Source organism: Hippocampus comes, unplaced genomic scaffold (assembly GCF_001891065.2).
Source record: "Hippocampus comes isolate QL1 unplaced genomic scaffold, H_comes_QL1_v1.1 scaffold39, whole genome shotgun sequence".
Taxonomy (NCBI): domain Eukaryota; kingdom Metazoa; phylum Chordata; class Actinopteri; order Syngnathiformes; family Syngnathidae; genus Hippocampus; species Hippocampus comes.
In genome coordinates, this window is record NW_017842054.1 from 459,357 (window position 1) to 478,232 (window position 18,876).

Genomic DNA, 18,876 nt, shown 5'->3' on the forward strand with positions numbered 1-18,876 from the left:
GCACCTGACGGACGAGCGCCTCCCCGCCGGCGCCTACCCGCTGCCCCGGGCCGCCCCCCTCTACGCCGGCATGTACCCGCCCGGCGGCCCGCTGTCGCAGGACGGACTGCGGCGGCACCCGGGCCTGCAGTACCTGAAGAGCCAGTCGGCCGTGTCGCCCCTGGTGCCCCCGCTGGCCTTCCACTCCATGCTGCTCCACAGGCAGCTTCTGGCCTCGGCCACGGGGGGCCCGCACCACTTCTTCAGGCACCCGGGCGGGGCGGCCCTCTACGGGGACCTGCTGCACCACTTGTACCCGCTTTCCACCCTCCCTCCGCCACAGCTGTCGTCGGTACACCCCAGCACGAGACTGTGAGGGGCACACCTGGCTTGTGCCCCCCCCCGCCCAGCAAAGGCAGCAGCTCCGTCACCGGGTGGGCCCAGACTGATTGTCAAACTCTTCTGTGAGACAGACAGAAAATTCCATTTGGATCGATCTGGATCCAGATACGTATCCATCTCGATACAGATCGATCTTTATGGTTTGTTTTTCGGTATTAGTTGATACGTTGGTTTATATCCTTTGCACTGTTCTGTATTTTTATCACCACTGACTGTATCTTTTTCTTTGTGTCCTTATTTGCACAATTCTGACGTGGATGTGCTCACTTCGGCTTCGGACTCTCCGTCGGCTGGAGTTTTGGTTTCCTGCGTCCGAGGGCTAAAACCGTGTCGCTTGAAACACTACAACGGGAACTTGCCGAACCGGGAGTCGCCAAAATAGGTCGTCGCCGGCGTCGGGCGGCTCCGCTTTTGTCGACGCCTTTCCGCTGCGCGGTACGCTCGCGGTTTGCGGTTCGGCGTTTTTCGTCCGCGGCGCCGCAGGAAACGGATCGAGTGCCGTTGGGAAACGAGAACCGCCATCAAGTGACAAAAATGGAGAAGGACGGTTGAGTGAAAGACAACGGCCGCTCAAGTATCGGCAACTTGAAACTGACAAAAAGTACTCCGAAAATAAACACGCAGCCGCGCTGAGAATGCGTCGCCGCAAATCGAAGCTCACGTTGGCGTTTTCACCACCGAGTCTACTGAGCCAGCGACGAACCGCTTCATCTTGCTTCGGGCGGGTTTTTAGTCGCATGGAAAAGCGCCCATAGCGATTCCATTGGCACCGTGCGCTAGAGCGCATTGACAAAAGGAGCCACTTGAGGCGCTGTGGGCCAGGACATGTCCAAATTCATTTCGCATGAATGAATGTGGCAAATTGTTTGGATTATTCGTAGTATTTTGGGGGGGGCGTCGTACGAGCGTAGTGAAGCAGCCACCTGCTGCGGAACACTCAGCCTATTTCATCGCCTCTTGTGTTCATGACTTGAAAATGACTTTTACTTTAGAAGATGACAGTCCAAACACGCTGAAGAAGAAAAAAGATCCAGTCTGTTTTTTTTTTCATGAGAATGTGGTCACTTAAGATGATATACTTGTGCCTTTTGCCCGTCTCTGGCGTTAATGTTCTAAGCACTAAATGGCGGGAGGTTGCAGGCGTTTGGAAATGCTGGATGCTCGCGTTTACATGTGCCGAGATCCAACAATTTACTGTGACGGGTGTGATCATTTACACTTAAAAAGAGGCGCATTACGAAAAAAACAAAACGACACACCCAAAAAAAAATCCAACTTGGCTCTCGGCCACGAGATCATGAAGTGCTGCCTTCGCAAGTGAAAATACGCCGCCTTATATTTTCTCTAGGCGTACTCTCGGGTCGTCGCCGTCGTGATCACGAAAGTTAGTGTTGGTGATGTGAGAAGTCGGCCGCATGCACGGATGCGTTCACGCGAAATTGACAAATGCAATTAGGCGGCTCGGTGATAAAGTGCCGCGCCCACCCGTGAAAATGCAAATGATGCTCTGACTTCATCTTGCGGGGGCTTCACCTAATAGCCGCAACACCCTTGCACAAAAGAGACCCCTTTACATGAGTTCATACGTCAACGCTGCCCGAAATTGGCACGTTGAACTGGAGCTGAAGTGCTGCTTCGACGGGTGAAAATCCATTCTGTGCTCTCACTTCGTCTTTACGGGGGCCCTTCGGCCATTCGTCACTGGCTGGCTTGGACTCTGCGCTGGCCCTGCGGTCGAGGGAGCCCAATTGTCTTTACTCATCAGAAAACGCGGGCATTTGGGTGCTGCTTGGACAAGAGGAGGCTACTAGTGTGTGACCCGTGACTTCTACTTTGGACTAGTCGTGTCCGAGTAAGGTTTGGTTGTATGCGAGTTGAGCAAAGGCGATATGAGTCGCGCAATTGCCACTAACAAACACTTGGATTACCGGTACACTCATTTGTCCAGCCGGCGCGCGTGCGCGCAGAGCGTACTCGTGCGCTGTTGGAAAGATGGAGATCAAAGAGATTTGAGTATTCTTCAACCGACATGGAGGCGGAGCTGCGCGCCGCTTGACAAAATTGTGTGCTGCAAGTTGACGTCGAGCACTTCACAAGTAGTACTTTACTGGGAGCACGCGAGCCGTGTTGCCAGCGAGTAGAAAATGCGTGCGAGGACATGGTGCTTCATCAGGAGGTTGAATACCTTCGTGTTGTTTGTCCCAATCAACCAGCACTGGCTGAAGGGGGGGGGGGGCAAATCCAAACACGGGATCAATCAGTTTGACCTTTTCCTTCTCTTTTGTCTTTGTCGGCATCTTCTCTTCGTGTGTGTGTGCGTGCGTGTGTAAATAAATAGCACTGTAGATAGCGCACCGCGCTCAGGCGAGAGTGGCGGTGATCCTATCCCAACTGTTATAATCTGTAAATAGCATCAAAGGCAGTATCTATCTGTGCGTACGCGTGAAAGAAAAAAGTCGGTTACACACAATCTAGCCTCTAACAAACACTACGTTTTGCAATTAAGCATTAGTTGTTATGTTTTCACTTTTCCTTTTTTTTTGTGCATCCTCAAAAAAGTGTTTTTGATACAGTAGCCATATGTTTACCAATCAGCCAGCTGGCAGAGACAAAAAAATGAAACTTTTTTTATGCTATGACCTCCTGTATATTTAATTAAAATATTTTACTATCTAAAAGGCTTCTGTGTGTGTGTGTGTGTGGCCGCGCGGTTGTGAATGGGCTGCGTCCATGATTCATAATTGGCTTTTGCGGCCTGTGCGATTCCTCCCTTGCCGCTCTGCAGGGTCAGACGAGCGGATCTTTCTGATTGTGGATCTTTCTGAGTGACACGTGAAAAAAAGTACTTTTGTTGCCGCCCTGTGGCTGAAACGAGCATTTTGACTGATCCTTTGGAAGTGTATTGCTTCCTCACCAGGAGGAAAAAATATCTCCAAGTATCCCATTATAACATGGTAAGTGGTACATGAAGCAATTCCTTCCGGTGCAGATAACCGGCAGTGAATGTCTTTTTTTTTTTCCTTCTTGATCTCCCCCCCCCCCGTCCCCCTTTGTGAGAGAGCACTGCATCGCGCAAAAACATGGTACGTGAAATCGTGTTGCATTCCCTCTGTTTACAGTGAAGAAATCGCATTTTTGTTCAAAGTGACTCTCCCAGTATGTCGTGAATCAATCATCATGCTCCCAAGACGTGTTTTAGAAAGGGCGGACTGAACCAACGTCAAAACATCCCAGGATCAGATGGGCCGGCTGAAGACCCAGGGCCACGGAGAAAAACCCGCCCAAGACCGACCCTCGGCCCCTCAGCCAACAGGTAAGCAGAGCTGCAGCTGAATTTTGTTGGATACGCGGAGTAGCGCTCTTGTGATAAAGTTGACTTTTGCAAATATTTCATTGCAGTCATGGGTGCTCGCATTTGTTATTTTTTTTTTTTTTAATGAACCAAACCAGTCATTGAATCACGTTGGTGCATTTTCGCCACTGTCCATTTGAAACGATGTCCTGTTTTTGTTGTTTGTTGATCTGATTCACTGACAAAAAAAATGGCAGATGAATGAGCCTGTCGTAAATAATCAAACGGAAGTCAACAGATTTGCTTCATGTCCACAATTTTTCTTTTGTATTTGTGCTGCGCTAACTACGTTCACTGCACCTTGAACGTGTTTTCTGCTGCTCAATTCTGACGTGTCCTCTTTGTGCGATGCAATGCAGAGCTCGTTTTTTTTCTGATTTTGCAGTCAAGTATTTATTCATTCATCTCATTGAACAGAAATTGGTTCCGGCCTGTCAGTGTAAGAGCACACTAAACAATTGTACTTTTTCTACTATGATAACTGCCAAATGAATTCTAATTACAAATAATGCAAACTAAAAATAAGAATCAATGACTTGACATTGTTAATAAAAGCAACATGTTCGTGAAAATCCATTTGAAAGTGGACCCCCGCATACTCGCACGATGGCACACATGGATTCGCTGATTTTTCCTTCCTTTTTTTGTAGTTTTAGGGGGGAAGTCAAGCAAGTTTTCTGTGGAAAAGACTGATGGGCAGCTTCTCCCTGCTTGTTCCAGAATGTACGGTGTTATTCAAGAAAAAAAGTGTTGACTGCATTTCTATCGGCCGTCAATTCTCCTGAGGGGTCTGTTGCATTTCTGTTCCTCCCCCTTTTAAAAGTGAAATGCTGTCCGGTCTTGAGCACACCCCCGCTCAGACTTCTCGTCGTAATGGCATCTTTGTGTGGAGCGCGTCCCGTCTCTCGTTTCGTGAACGGGACAAACCTAAAATGGCATCCCGCTGGACGGGCTGGTCCGGATGAATTGCAATTCAGCTTTCCAGGCCGGCTTTGAGGCGGCTCCTCTCTCGGGACGACTCCCTCAGACGGCTCCTCGGCACGGCGACGCCGTCGACGCCGAGCGGCGCGTTCTTGCGGCCCGCCGCCGGAAGGCCGCCTCCGTATTTGGCGTTGTGCTGCAACTGCTGGACGATGGCGGAGAATTTGGCATCCAGGGACCGCCTTCCGGTTTTGGACTTGGCCCGCAAAGTGTTTTCCTTCTGCGGGTGTGAGAGGGGAGGAGGAGGAGGACAAGGACGAGGACGAGGAGGTCTCTCAGGTCGAGGGATATGAGCGGGAGGAGGCACGGCGGGGCCGGTGGGAGGAAGCGGCGCACGCCGTTTCTTGCCGCTGTCGGGAGTGGCGCCGGAGCGCAGTTTGGGGCTTGAAAGCGGGCTGCGAGTTTGACTCCGGGACAGAACGGCGGTCCCGTCTTCCGCCGCCATTCAAACGAGGGGGAGCCGTCAAAGAGAGCGGCCCAATTAGGAGGCTCCCCGGCCTCCCGGTCACCAATCAGGAAGCGGCCGTTGGACTCCTGGATCTTGCTGCGGATGATGTCAGTGACGCTCTCGCACTTGCCCGGAGAATTGATGCCTGCAAGGACCACACCCGGTCAAGACTCGTGTGTGACTCGCGTCTGTCCAAAGAACACACGCGGCACACTCACTGAGGTCGTTGTAAACGGAGTCGGCCGGCTTGGCGAGGAAGAGCGACGGTTTCCGCGGCGACGCCGCCTCGATGGTCACGGGCCGCTCGCAGCAGTGCAGCCACCGACCTGCGGAGGACGACGACAAGACGGCCGTTCGAGCGCGCGGACGCGCCTGCTAGACCAAACGCCGTTTACGAGCGGGGCGCGCTTATCCGCCAACGGGGCTCACTTTGATCGTAGAGGTGCTGATGCAGCGCTTCCTGCCACCGGTCCAACTGCTCCGGGGTGTCGGCCGTGAAGACCTGGCTCCGGGTTCCCTCTGGCGAAGGGTTGATGATGGACAGGCTCCGAAACTTCTCCCCCCCAGACTGCTTTTCCATCACTCGGATGCGGGTGTCCTGCAGCAGCCGTTCAAAAGACCGGCATGAAAAGGAAAAAAAAAAAAAAAGAGCCAAAAGGAAGGAACTTTTGAGTTTGGGGGAGGGCACCGCAAACTTGGCTTTTCCGGCCCGCTCATGACAATTTCATCCATCTGGATTTTGGGAAGTTGTACGACATCCAGACCCCCCCGAAACCAATTTTGAGCGTGCTGCTTCCGCGGCGTTGACATTTTCAATCAACAAGCGCGTCCACCGTGAAGGTGAGCGGCCCACCTTATTGACGGGCAGGCGCAGCGCCGGCCGCGCTTCGGCGTCCGGCTCCTCCGGGCCGAAGTGGCACGACAAGGTGGCGGCGCTCAGCACGCAGAAGAGGCGGCGGGGCACCGGGGCCTCTGCGCTCGGCTGGCAAGACAAAAACAATTTGCATGGGCGCAACTGCCGCTCTGTCCAGTTTTCCAAATCAACAACATTCATATCTTACTCGGCATTTCTTCTGAATGAAACAGTGTCATGCGTTGAAATAGTCCCTTTTTTTTTTTTTTTTTTTACTTGTAGAGGGAAGAGCGCATCACGTTGTACGCCGGCGCGCCGAACGGTGCACAGAAGCCAAAATGCGGCGGCGGTTACCTTGAGGTCGAGGTATCCGGCCATGGCGCGTTGCGTCATACACGCCGGCTGGGCCGCCAAGCGGCAGCACAGGTTGCCGTAAAGGGGAAGCCACGACGACCAGTCGGCTGAAGGGGAGCAAAGCGGGCAAAAGTCCGTGAGCGGACGGTGAGTCGCAACCCGAGTTCATTTGCAGGCGTGCGCAATGTTTTGCCCTTGGCTTTTTTCATGTGGATGTAAGCTATTGGAAGGGGGGCCGGGGGGCCAGGGGCGGGAACCAAATCCACGAGCATTTGTCAACAGCCCCACAGGTCTGCCTCCGATCTACACGGTGCGCTTTTGGAAGACGAGGAGGCCCGGAACTCTCTTTCCTCACTTGCGCGTTGACCGTGACGGCCCGAACGGGAAGGCCGACGGATTTGCCCAAACGGGATCGGCGATTCAACCGCAACTAAAACTCGACTCCGAAGCGCGTCGCTAGTGGGAGAAACATAGATCATAGAAATCGATTTCTTACAGTTTTGGAGGACGACCAGCGAGTGGGACTGAAAGCTGCATTCCGCGGCGGGCAGCGTCAGCGTGGAGTAGGCCAGCAGATGGTACTCGGCACCTCTGGAACAGACAACAAACGCACAATGTCAAGCTTCCGGGCATCGGGGATGCCTGATTGCGGCCGCGGCGGCTTTCCGTCGCTTGTCGACAAAGTCACTCGGCGAGCGGACGTCGCGGGTCCGGCCGGCGCCCGGGTGGGATTCGCACGAGCGGACGCCCGAGAGCAAAGCCGAGAGGGTGCGGGCGGGAAGGCGATACGTACGCCGGCAGCGGGTTGGACTGGAGGAAGGCGTCGGGGTCGGGGGTATCCGGCAGAGGGCGCCACTTCTTGCCCAAGGAATTCCGCAGCTTCTTCGCCAGCTTCCGCGGCGTGTTGGCCGGCGTGAGCTCGTCCTCCGCGGCGCAGCTCCACAGCTCCACCCGCAGCGTAAACCCGGGAAGCGCATCTTCACTGCCGTGACATGAGGCGCAATGGACCTTGAGGTACATCCGACCACCTCGCTTTGCTCACCTTTGTCAATCGTTGGAAACTTTGCATGCAAGAAATAAGGCCGCTCGTTCGAGATTACAACAGATGTCAAATTCCGAATCAATCCGAGGAGCAAAATGCTGCAACTTTTGAAGGTGACCACCCCCTACCCCCCCCAAAAATATATCTATATACCCGGTATATAAAGATGCACACATGCATCTGTGACCATCCCATTGTTCAGATCCACAAAGATATTTGCCAACAATGCAGTGTGGTGCATTGAGCAGGACTTTGGATTGGCGGCGCGCGCTCGAGGTCGCAAGAGAAGAAAGTCGTCCGCGTCAAGGCAAAAACAAGCTCCGGGGAAAGAAATAATTTGCTCGCCCAAATATTTGTGGATCTGACAGGCATGTGAAAAGGGCGGCTGTGTTTTTGGGAAGACTTTGGGGACAAATCTCTCACGGCTGAACAAAAAGCGATTGTCCCCAGCTCCTTGCTATGCGCCCGCTGCTATCTCGCGGAAGAGCGTTTCATCGCTCAGCCCGTCACCAAAGATGGCCGCCATTGACCGAGGAACAAAGATATCTTCCTTGAAGGACATTTTCAGACCGATGTCAGTGAAATTTGGCGCACGGCGGTGTGTGCCGGCACACTGTCTGGGAATCACTCCAGTTGGCTGCGGCAACCGTTTCACAATGACCCAACACGAGAGGAAGGCTTGGTGTCACAATTGTGATGGGAACAACCACCAAAACTGACACCAAACGTCCATTTGCAGGCGGCGGCGGCGGCGCGCTTACAAGACGGCGACTTCTTCAAAGCAGACGTCCGTCACCGATCTGTCCACCACCGCCATCTTGGTGTCCACCACCTGGCAGCCCATCCGCATGACGCAGAAGACGGCCACCCGCCGCGAGCCTGCACCACAGTGGGAGGGGGGCAGAAAGTGAGGAAGAACAAAAACAGACAAAGTAGGAAAGGCAATCAAAGAAGCAGAACCAACTCACTTCCCCTGTTGTTGAAGTGATCCTGGTCCTTCCACATGAGCGGAATACGAAGTCCTGCGACAGAGGGAAGCCTCAATTTTAGGAATCGGCCTGAAATCGAGCGCCTGCTCTTTCTTCTTTGACCAAAAAACTCGAAAGTCAACTCACCAGACAGAGCAAGTGTTCCTCGACATGGCACGCGCGCATCTGAATCGCTGAAGAAAAAGAAAAATACATTTTAAGAATCGGGTTTTTAAATGATTATGACAATAAATGCGACAAAACGCTTCAGCGATTGCAGAGTGTGTTGGATTGAATCAAGGTTAGGGGAGGAGAAAAGGGAAATGATCCACGTTCAATGCTTGCTTCGCTTTGGTATCTTTTCTGATTCGGAAAAAAAAAAGGTGGTCCGTTTCAAAATGAAGATGAGCGTACGGATTCGCGTCAGGTGAATACGCGCGTATTCAAGGGCCGCCGAACTCTTCCTTCGTTCCGCTCGTTCCGTGGGACTATTTCATTTTTGTCAAGCTTCGCATTCCAAACTCCAACCACCAAAAGGAAGGTCGGAGCAAATTGCCAACCCCGATCATGCCTCGCATGACCAAATGGAGATTGAACTCGATGGGACCGCAAGCTGCATCCGGTACCTGCTGAGCTCTCCCGTCAGATTGCGCTTCTCCTTGGTCTCCTGCATGTGCCCCATGTACGCCTCGATCCTGGCGTTGCAGGTCAGCAGGTTCTTGGAGGCGCTGAGCATCGGTTCTCTCTTACTGCAGGCCCGCAGCAGCTTGTAGGCGCCCTCTCGCATCCGCACCTCAAAGTCCAGCTTCGCTTGAATGTCGGCGTTCTGGCGGGAGAACGGTTGACACGGTGAAAAGGGGCAAAGTTCACCAACGAGACACCTTGATTTATCTGGCGCATTCACAACGGGAAAAAAAAACGTGCTTCACAGAAGTTTGACACAAAATACCAATCACGTTAATATATACGTAATAGCGAGAGAGAGAGAGAGAGAGAGTTTATTCAAGCATTCGCTGAAGAATGTTCACTAACACAAGCCTCGCTGGACATAGTGTAATCCTTCGGTGTCATGTCAAGAGCTTTGTTACTGTGTTATTATTATGTCGAAGACAGCGATGAATACACTCAGCTCGCTCTGAGTTCAGATGGGCGCCCGTCTTCCAACGGTGTTGGATTTGTGACGCTAGGCCCCCTTTGAAGTTTAATGAACGAACCAAATTCATCCTTGGAAGTTACTGGCGCTCAAGCACCATTTTATGTCGGGGCGATGTCGTTCGCGATTCTACTGGCAGGCGCTCGTTTTGTTTCGTTTGATTTCGGTCCAGTCAACCCGTGTCCGTCCAATCAAACAGAAGCAATTGGACAATACCGCGTTCTTTCTTACCTCTGCTTCCTGGAATAATGCGCTCCGTCGTATTTTCTTCCTTTTAATCTCCATGGCCACCGCGGAGCTACCCGACATGACGAGGGTGGAATTTGAGTTTCGTTTCGAATTTTGAACGTCCCGCTGGTTGTCCATGTTGTTGGTTTTTTCATTCGCTGCTCGGAGAGCACGAACACGCCCCTCCTCCGACTTCAAATTAGACGGGCGTGTTCGATTTCTCCGCACGGTCAACCGGATCACCGGTGATACTCAAACGAAAGAGTGTTTATTCATTACAGATATGTGATGACTATGTTGGTGTATTGTAGCCATAGATAAATGTAAGTATTTTCGAGTTTTTATGTTCACGTATTGAATTTGTTGATTGTAATATCGGTACAATCGAGCTGACGGGCATCCTAAGGAAATAAAGACGTGAATGTGCAAGTAGTTGGATAGCTCTTTTGAACACCGCCATACTGCAAAACAAATTAGCCCCAAAAACCGCAGTTTAATGTGACACATTGAATGCAAACAAAGCACTCCGCCCTCCGGCCGGCACGTAAACGTCCGTTATACACTGAGTGCCCTGACGCTGACAATAGTCTAACGTGATTACGTCACCGTCAAACACAACGGACGTGATTTGAGGTTCACATTTTAATTGCCGCTCTTTTGAAATATAAATGCAATATACAATTGTACCGAGTTGTGAAAAATCACAATTCCATATTATTATCGTAATATGTTACTTAGTGGTGACTGGTAGATCACGACTGATACGTTTTGTTATGCGTTCAAACGAAGTCCATCTCTCCTTTTGCCCATTCTTAACGTAGAGCCATCCATTCGAAAACGACATTTGTATTGGTTATTTTGATCAAATTAGAAAGCGGCGGGGCTTCCCAGTCGGAGATGCAATACTCATACTGTACGAAGGGGATTTTAAACGTGGCCATTGCGAGCAGGAAACCCGCCCACGCGGTTCTGACTGGCGGAACTTCTGGTTTGAGTTGGAAGCATCCTTGCCACCGCGAGAAGTGTCGACGCAGGCGCTCGCTCAAGGCGACTGAAAAGCTATGTCAATTCAACGTAACAAACAAGAAATGACTGAGTTGATGTTTTCACAATAAAACAAAAGCATCGCGAATAAAATGGGACACGGCGACCGGATCCTTTGTGCTGTTACGTTCAGTGTGCTTTCATTTTGAAAAGCCACACCCGGAATGTGTTGAAATTTGGTGAAATCTGCAGGACGGCCCTCTCTGGCCGCTGCCGGCTCACTAGCGAGGAGCAACCGCGGGAGAAGAGGCCGGAGCCGGGCGTGACTGCGGCAGCAACGGTAGGGCTGGGCTCCACTCTCGCAACCAAACACACGTAACGGGACAGCAAAGACATATCGCGACGCGAGAACGCCTCACTTTTAGTCATTAGATATAAACAAAAAGGCGTCCTATTGTGAGTCGAGCGCCGAGGCGCACGTGAAGTTGACCACAGCGAAAATCAGTGGAGGACGACAAGGGAAGTCGCCTCGCAGATGCTCATCCATGGACGTCGATTTCATTAGCAGTGCCTCCCACAAGTTACGTGTCTTGAAGCAATTCTACCCTCCTTAAAATAAATAAATCACGGCAGATGCTGACTTTTATCTTGCTGGGGGGGAAAAAAAACAAGCAAACAAACAATGGGTTAGCTAAACACGGAGCCCCGTGCGATGGCTGACCCCAGCCGCACTGTCGTGTCGATGGCCAGGCCAAAAGAAAGCATCGTCTCTCACAACGCTTCACACAAAACAAGGGCTATCATTTGCACTTCCCCGATTTGTCTGTTCAAGCCACGAGTGGATGGACTTTCACGAACAGTCGGGTCGTATCGCGCATGCTTTGTGCTGTATGACACACGATAGCGTCCTCATTGCCTCTTACATGTCATATATTTTAACAGGAAGATGTTGTCTGATGATTACCCCTCCTGCCGCCACCCCAATCCGTTTATATTGGCGGGGTGGTTTTGTTTTTGTGGAGCAGCTGTAACTGGCCTGCACGCACCCATCGTGTTGTCATTGTGTAGAGCCGTGCGTGGTAAATACGACGCATATGGGGAGTGAACACATTCAATATATATCTACCCCCCCTCCCCGCCATGTCATTTAGGCGAAGTGTTTTGATCTAGAATCTGCAATATTCTCCCCGTAGCTCTCCGAATCGGTAAAATGACGTCGGTGTCTTCTGGGCTCTGGCTGGGCCATCGTCAAACTGAAATTTTATAAAGTTTTGTGAATGTAGCACTTGCTCTTGTGGCGATTCTCTGCGCCATTGTCAAACAGAAAGATGAGATTTTTCCCCCCAAAAGCAATGTTGCGTCCAAAAGTGCCTTTTTAAAAAATTCACAAAAGTGATCAAAGTGCAGAGTTCCAGTGGAAGAAAAACCTCGCCAAAAAAGTGTGGTTATGGTGGCTCTGTTGTGGTGCTGCACTGTGTGTCCTTACCATGAAAAAGGATCGAGGTGCAGCCAAATCAACCTGAAAATGGATCAAGTGTAAGGACATTTGCTCTCGTGTGATGAAACCACCCACAAGCAAAATGCCAAAGAACAAATGTAGTCCATGTTTTTTTCTCTTACACTGGGCCGAAATATTTTTGCACAGCTTTACGTTGCACGCCACTGACTCCTCCTCCTCCTCCTCCTCCTTCTCCTTCTCAGCCGCAAGATCTTTGCACATCTAGCATAGAATGTTAAGATAATACCGTCCAGTCCAGCTTTCTTCCCAATTTCTCCCTCCCTTCCCCGTTTTTTTTTTTCCTCTTCCTTTCCTCTGCAAATGTGGCCTGTGGTAGGCTGGGTGGCGCCGACCAAAACTTTAGCACTATCACAGTTCTTGCATCTTTCCTGTGGAAATCTGATGGCTGAAGAGTGGAGGTGATAGCTCCAAAGACCACTAGTAGCTGAAGTTCATGTGGATGCGTCGTTTTAGAACAATTTGTGAGTTCCTTAAGAAACTGTTTTCGGCACCGAGCGGAGGACTTTGTTGTTGTGTGGCCTGCCCGCAGCCATTGTGCGTGAAAGGAAGTTTAGGAAGTGACTTTTGTTTTCTTCTGATGATGACGGCGTCGTCTGTTTTTGAGCGTCACATGACAGGGTGTTAGAGGAATCTATGAGCAAAATTGTATCATGTTTAAAGTTTCATTTAATTTGGGAACATCTAAACGTTTGGGTGCATATCCAGCACCCCCAAATACCTGTACACAAAGGTGCCGGCCACCTGGCCGGAGGACGGTTGAAGTCCACAATTAGCACGTCAATGCAGGTGGGCGATCACAGGGGAGAGGGCGAAACTCGGTCACAAAAGGGGAATGAATAATTCGGGAACCGCGGTTGAACAACAAAAGACGAGTTGAGAACACCCGTCGCGCCCAGGCGACATTGGCCATCCGCAAAGTCTGCAACATGTTAATTCGATGTAGACCAGACAGAAAAGGCGCCAACGTACTGGTGGTTCAAGTTTAAAAAACAGGTAACCAATCACCACCGAGGGGCCGGACCGGGGTGCGGTATGCAAATGTCGGGGGCAGTGTTTTCCTTGTATGTTACAATAAAAGTCGGAACTGGCGGGAAGGGAGCTCGAGATTGTGATCATCGGAGCAATTACCGTCGTTCGCTCTCAGAGATCCCCCTCCCGCCGATATTGAAGACAATTTTCCTGTGTGCCGAGTCATTTCTTTAACTTTGTCCGAGAAAATCTCTGACACAGGGGAACCCCCAAAGTAGGAGATGCTTACGGAGCTGAAGTCTCACACACGGCCACGGTTTAGAGTTGCATGTCTTGTTTGAAGGGTTTTTTTTTTTTTGGAGGCACGTCTTTCCCCAAAATGTGGACTCGGCTTTGGAGGTTCCCACTCTGCATGCTAATGTCTTTTGGCCTGAGGTAGAACCGATGTCGTTGATAAGCTTCTCCTCGACTAAAAATAGCAACAGCGACTCTCACTTCTGCCCGAGTCGAAATGCTCAAGAAGGTCGTGTCGCATTTTGACTATGTCGCGTTTTTGTTCCACAGTTGTGATGAACTGGAAAGTCAGCCATGTTAAATATTTTGAGCTCCCTTGTTATGGAACATCATGGGCGTTCCTCCACTTCTTTTTCCTGCATTTAACTCCATGAAAAGAAAAAAAAAAACACAAGTGACCCTCACATCTGTTTCTGGGTGTGACACATGCCAGTGCTCCTCCTTTTTTTGCGTTTCGGATATTGATCTCTTATTCATGCAGCGGGTCTGCTTCTATTGTGATTGTTCTGCTAATGTTGACGTTGCCCCGCAGTGTGAGAGTGCAGATTCCCCACACCCGCCCTGTTTATTTGTATTTTTGGGGTCTGCTGCTGAGTTTTACGCCAGTACGGCGAGAACTTGGACAAAGTGATCGCACGCTCCCGAAAGGAAAGCGGCCGCTTCAGGGCGCCCGTCCCATTTGTTGTCTTGCTTTCTTGGCCGAACGCTGCGAGATGAGCACTGAGATATTTCCGCTGTTCTTGTTCAAGAAACGTCACACGGCCCCCCGGTATTGCTGGGTAACATTTTGCAGTTTTTTTTTTTGGCTGACTCATTTGTTGTCAGCCCAAACATTTGGCCACGCCTCAAAGGAGGCCGTGTCTATGAGTGTCGTGTTACTTTTCAGTGAAAGTTCCGCTGATGTCAAATTTTAAAGTGTCATACGCAGGTAACCAAAACCCCGTTGCACCAAGTACATTTTCCGCCTATTCCTCAACTTTGCCGCCAGTAAAGAGTGGGTGAAGGGGCATATTTCCATCTGCGGGTCATGAGGTGCACCGAGGTCACTGAGCACGCGGCGCATGGGCTTTTACGGCCAGCCGTGTGTTTCCGTGCGTTTGTGTGCGTGTGCGCCGATAACAGCGCGGCGGAAATGGGTGTTGGCTAAAGAGAGTGGAAATGGAAGGTGCTTGTTTGCTCCTTTGAATGCCATCTGGTCACGTATTGGGACCACCCACCCCCGCGCGCCGCATGCAAGCCACAAGAACACACCTGAACACGACACAGAGCGCCGTCGCCACCCGGACTGGACTCCGCAGACACGCTGCGGGTGGAACACTGACGCCGGAGCGGTTTGTCTCCTGGCGTGGATCTCTTAGCCCGCCGCGTCTTGATGCCTTCTGTTGGCGCCGCCGTCATTCAAGGATCCGTTGACCTGCTGCCGCTGTCAAATCGAATGAAGCGCGCGCCCAATCAAGCGCCAGCTCCTGCGTGAGTCACGTAACTCTCCGTCAAGTATCGTGTGCCTCTGAAAAACGTAATCGCGAGCTAGCATAGCGAGGCTCTTTCTGGACAGGTCACCCATCATTTCAAGGCTCTTGATTGTACGGACGCTTTCTTTGTGCCGAAGTCTTGACTCGCCGTCCGGCCGTCCCCCTGACCACAGACTGTCGAGTCTTTTGATGAGGCGCATGCAGCCCCTCGGGGTCTGGGCTAGTCCCTCTCTTTTTTTTTTTGCTCTCGGAACATCAGCGCTCACAAAGACAATTTCTTTGTCCATTGTTTCACATCTTGGAGTCCATCAAACGGCCCTAACTGATCCCGGGGCAGTATTTTCCCGAGTAGGTGCCCTTTGATTGGCTTCACCTTTGAATTGTTTTGAACCGATGCCTTGAGGTGGACATCGACCAAAGTCGAACAAAAGAAAGCGCTTTTTCAAAGCGTTGGGCTTCTTGCTTCACCCACCGACATTGTTTTGTTGGGTTTTTCTCCAGCGCTGATACCGAAATTTGTTCCACAAGAGGATTCGCAGATTTCGGAACTCGGTGCGCACACGAGGTGACCCGCGCGATGAGGCGCCCTGTCCATTTTGGAGACAATCGGAGACTTTTAAGGGCGCCCTGTGATTGTGAAAATACGGTACTCAGTTTGGCGCGTGCGACCGGAACAGTGAGTTGTCCTTTCTTCCTCAAACCGCTCCCGCTCCACAACTGTCTGTTGTTCTACTTTGCCGAGTGACTTTGTGTTATTGTTCGACCGCGTGAGCCAAGCGATCGCGGCGCTGCGCCAAAGAGCCAGATGTCGCGTCGACTGAGCCTGCACAGCACAAGTCGGGCGTCGGGCTGGAAACCAGTCGTGGAAAAACTCCCGTGTGACATCGCTTCCTCCGCCCCGTTTGTGTGCCTGCGACTGGCCGTTGAGGAGGGGACAGATTTGTGGATTGCGAACGAGGCAAATGTACCGCATGCGTCAGGGCACTCAGTCCGGAAATTGAAGGGGCCGAGAACCCTTTTCTTCAATGCACATTTTGCCATTTGTCACATGATTGACTCGAGCGGTTTGCCATTCATGTCCAAACCCGAAAGCTCCACGCAGATGAGCGTCCCCCTCGACAGGAAGCGCTCTTCTTACTTCTTGACTCTTTGGCTCCTCCACACAAAGAATTCAGTCATCTTGGAATAATCCCACCCTTTCACTCCCCGCCGTGTTTGGGTGCGTGCGTGTGCGTGCGTGTGCGTGCGTGCGTGCGTGTGTGTGTGTGTGTGTGTGTGTGTGTGTGTGTGTGTGTGTGTGTGTCTCTCTCTCGCTCTGGGATGGGGACTTCCTGCTGAAAGCACGAAATGGCCATTCCTCTTCATTTGCGCCAGCATGACTTTGCTGACACGGTTGCACAAAATGGAGGCGGAGCACGACTGTACCAAAACCACTTTTTTGAGGTGCACCCGCAGAACCTAAAACGGGGTGCGTGGACCCATTTGGCATGCGTATACTTGAAACCGCTGTTAAAACGTGAGACCCGACACGAGTGTGTTCTTCCTGCGGTCGTATCGGATGGTCCCCTCCGAAAGAAATGCACAATGCCGCTAATTGTGAAGCTCCGATCTCTTCTCCTTGTCATTTTCATTGCGGCGAGTGACGTGTGGGACACCTCCCGTGAATCCCTTTTTATCACCAAGGGTACCTTCTCTTCCACACTCGCCCACGAGAAAAGCAAATGCACCAAACATACACCGTATGAAATCTATGACGTATATTTTGCTGAGGATGAAGAACATATATGCCTGCAGAGATGAGGAAAAGCTGTGTGGTTATTTGATTTATACACACACATGCATATATATATATATATATATATATATATATACTGTATATATAAATTTAAGAATGTGTGTCTGTGTGTATATGTATATATGTGTGTGTGTGTGTGTGGTATACATTTATTTTGTTTAGGTTACCATATCCTAAGGAAAGGTGAAATATGTTTTGGCTGGTACTGTACTATGGCATTGATATAGAACCATTCACATCAATAGAACCGATCAATACCATTTCATTAAATGATCAGAAATTATTGAAGAAAAAAACCCATACCATGTCTTGTCATTTGAGGCAATGACATTTATAAAGAGTTGGCCAGGCAAATATGTGCATGTGCAGGAGTTCTTAATCAGGGAATTGGTGCGAAGGTTCAAAGTCACTCTTGTGAAGAAATCAATAGACAGTAGCCCTGATAAGAACTCAGTACTTTTTGCTTTTTAGTTTTTGTTTGATTTGCCATTAGGTGGCACTACTGCCGCTGTTGTCTGTGAAGTCAGGTCAGTGCGTTGAAAAGGCCGGACTTTTTTATTCAATTTGCATACAATGCACCTACTCTCTTCCAATTCCATTGGTTTTAAAAAGCAGAAACTAAATTGTCTTGTCATTTTTGAGTAACTCAGTGCCACCTCTTGCCTGTGCGCAGATAGATACTGTACCTTCACATTACCTGACTGAACTCTGGCTGAGGACAGAAGATGTATGATAAAACTGTAAGATATGATTAGAAACTACTGTGCCGCGTACACGCTGAAGTCATTCAAGACTGGAATTGTATTCTATTTGCTCCCAGCTGAAAGACATCTTGCGCAAATGCCGCCATCATTATCTTGTGCGGTGCATCTGCTTCAGAGTGCTCCAAAGTGTTTGTGCAGCCGCAAAAACTTGAGGGATGCTTGAGGTTAGCAAAAATATAATTTGAGACAAATCAGCACATATTGCAACAATCGGAAAAGCCCAGATGGTGTACTTTTTTTTTAATTTTTTTTTATTAAACAAGATTTTCCACTCATGATGATGACTGGCAAGGAGGCTATTTGTGGTCACACTATGACAGGTTGTCATGTGTTCAGCCTTATTCGCCGTACCATTTCATGTCTGTGATTGTACAATGAGACACTAACATATGTCTTTTATGAATTTTAAAAAACATTTCTTCCGTTTCCAGAGGTTTACAGTCAGAGTAGTCTGCCGATGTTGCGCCGCGTCCTTCTCTCACTGTGTTGATAGCGAGCGTCATAACAAATCCTCACACAAACGACAAACACGGAAAACTGTCAGGCTTCGTCAAAACTGAAAAACGCCCACGATGAATTCAAAACACATTTTCAATATTTGGATCAACTTGCTGATGCGAGCTAAGATCACAACCTTTCTGCCCTTTTACCTTCCTATCAAGAAAGGCCTTCGATGACCTTCAAATTAAACAATCTTCCCCTTGTCCAGAACACATCTAAGTCTTTATTGTGAGCAAAGGTCAGCGGCAGCTGGCACAGAGAGGTCCCGAGCTGAAATAATCTTATCTCCCATCAGCTATAAATATTTGACAGAGACGAGGGGGAAGAGCCATGAGGAGAGAAAAGGGATGAAGAGAAGGGTCAGATGCTCGGTCGCAAAGGGCTTCGAAACATGGAACGTGACTTAGTCGATAACAGTTTAATTGATCGCAATCTTAGAAACAGACGTCAAAGTCATTTCAAGACCGACCCACTCGACTTCCTTTGCACTATATGTTTCTCATCACAATCATAAGTTCATTCTTCTGGTTGGAAACACAGGTGGATCCACAAATAAACAAAATAAAACAGTCTGGACAGCGTTTCTATTTGTGCAGCACTCCCATAACATTCCTAATCAAAGGAAACAACCCCCAAAACACTTTACAGGTGGTCTCTGTTAATGTGTTTGTGTGGGTGGATGACGGGGGCGGGGGCTTTGAGGGGGGATACTATTCTATTCTTACATCCAACTGATTATTTATTTATTTATTTATTTATTCCATATTACCGACTGACTTGTTCTGTTCCCTCTTTTTTTTTTTTTTTTTTTTCAGCTT

General features: G+C 50.0%; 2 protein-coding genes across 2 annotated transcripts in view; one reads left to right on the forward strand and one right to left on the reverse strand.

The window, feature by feature from the left end:
• Positions 1 to 2,932, forward strand: part of arid5b (AT-rich interaction domain 5B) — a 50,041-nt gene extending 47,109 nt beyond the window's left edge. Inside the window, exon 12 of the mRNA XM_019860015.1 lies at positions 1 to 2,932. This exon is cut by the window's left edge and continues 27 nt beyond it. Coding sequence (XP_019715574.1) covers positions 1 to 355 — 355 coding nt within the window. The 3' untranslated portion in view covers positions 356 to 2,932.
• Positions 2,933 to 4,475: 1,543 nt separating this feature from the next.
• On the reverse strand, positions 4,476 to 10,383 carry rtkn2 (rhotekin 2). The gene is given in 13 exon segments (XM_019860006.1): positions 4,476 to 5,138; positions 5,141 to 5,307; positions 5,381 to 5,488; positions 5,592 to 5,760; positions 6,016 to 6,144; positions 6,370 to 6,476; positions 6,866 to 6,960; positions 7,163 to 7,351; positions 8,173 to 8,290; positions 8,380 to 8,433; positions 8,527 to 8,573; positions 9,006 to 9,205; positions 9,764 to 10,383. Coding segments are annotated over 13 exon segments (1,950 nt in total). The 5' UTR covers positions 9,899 to 10,383; the 3' UTR covers positions 4,476 to 4,706.
• Positions 10,384 to 18,876: the final 8,493 nt, after the last annotated feature.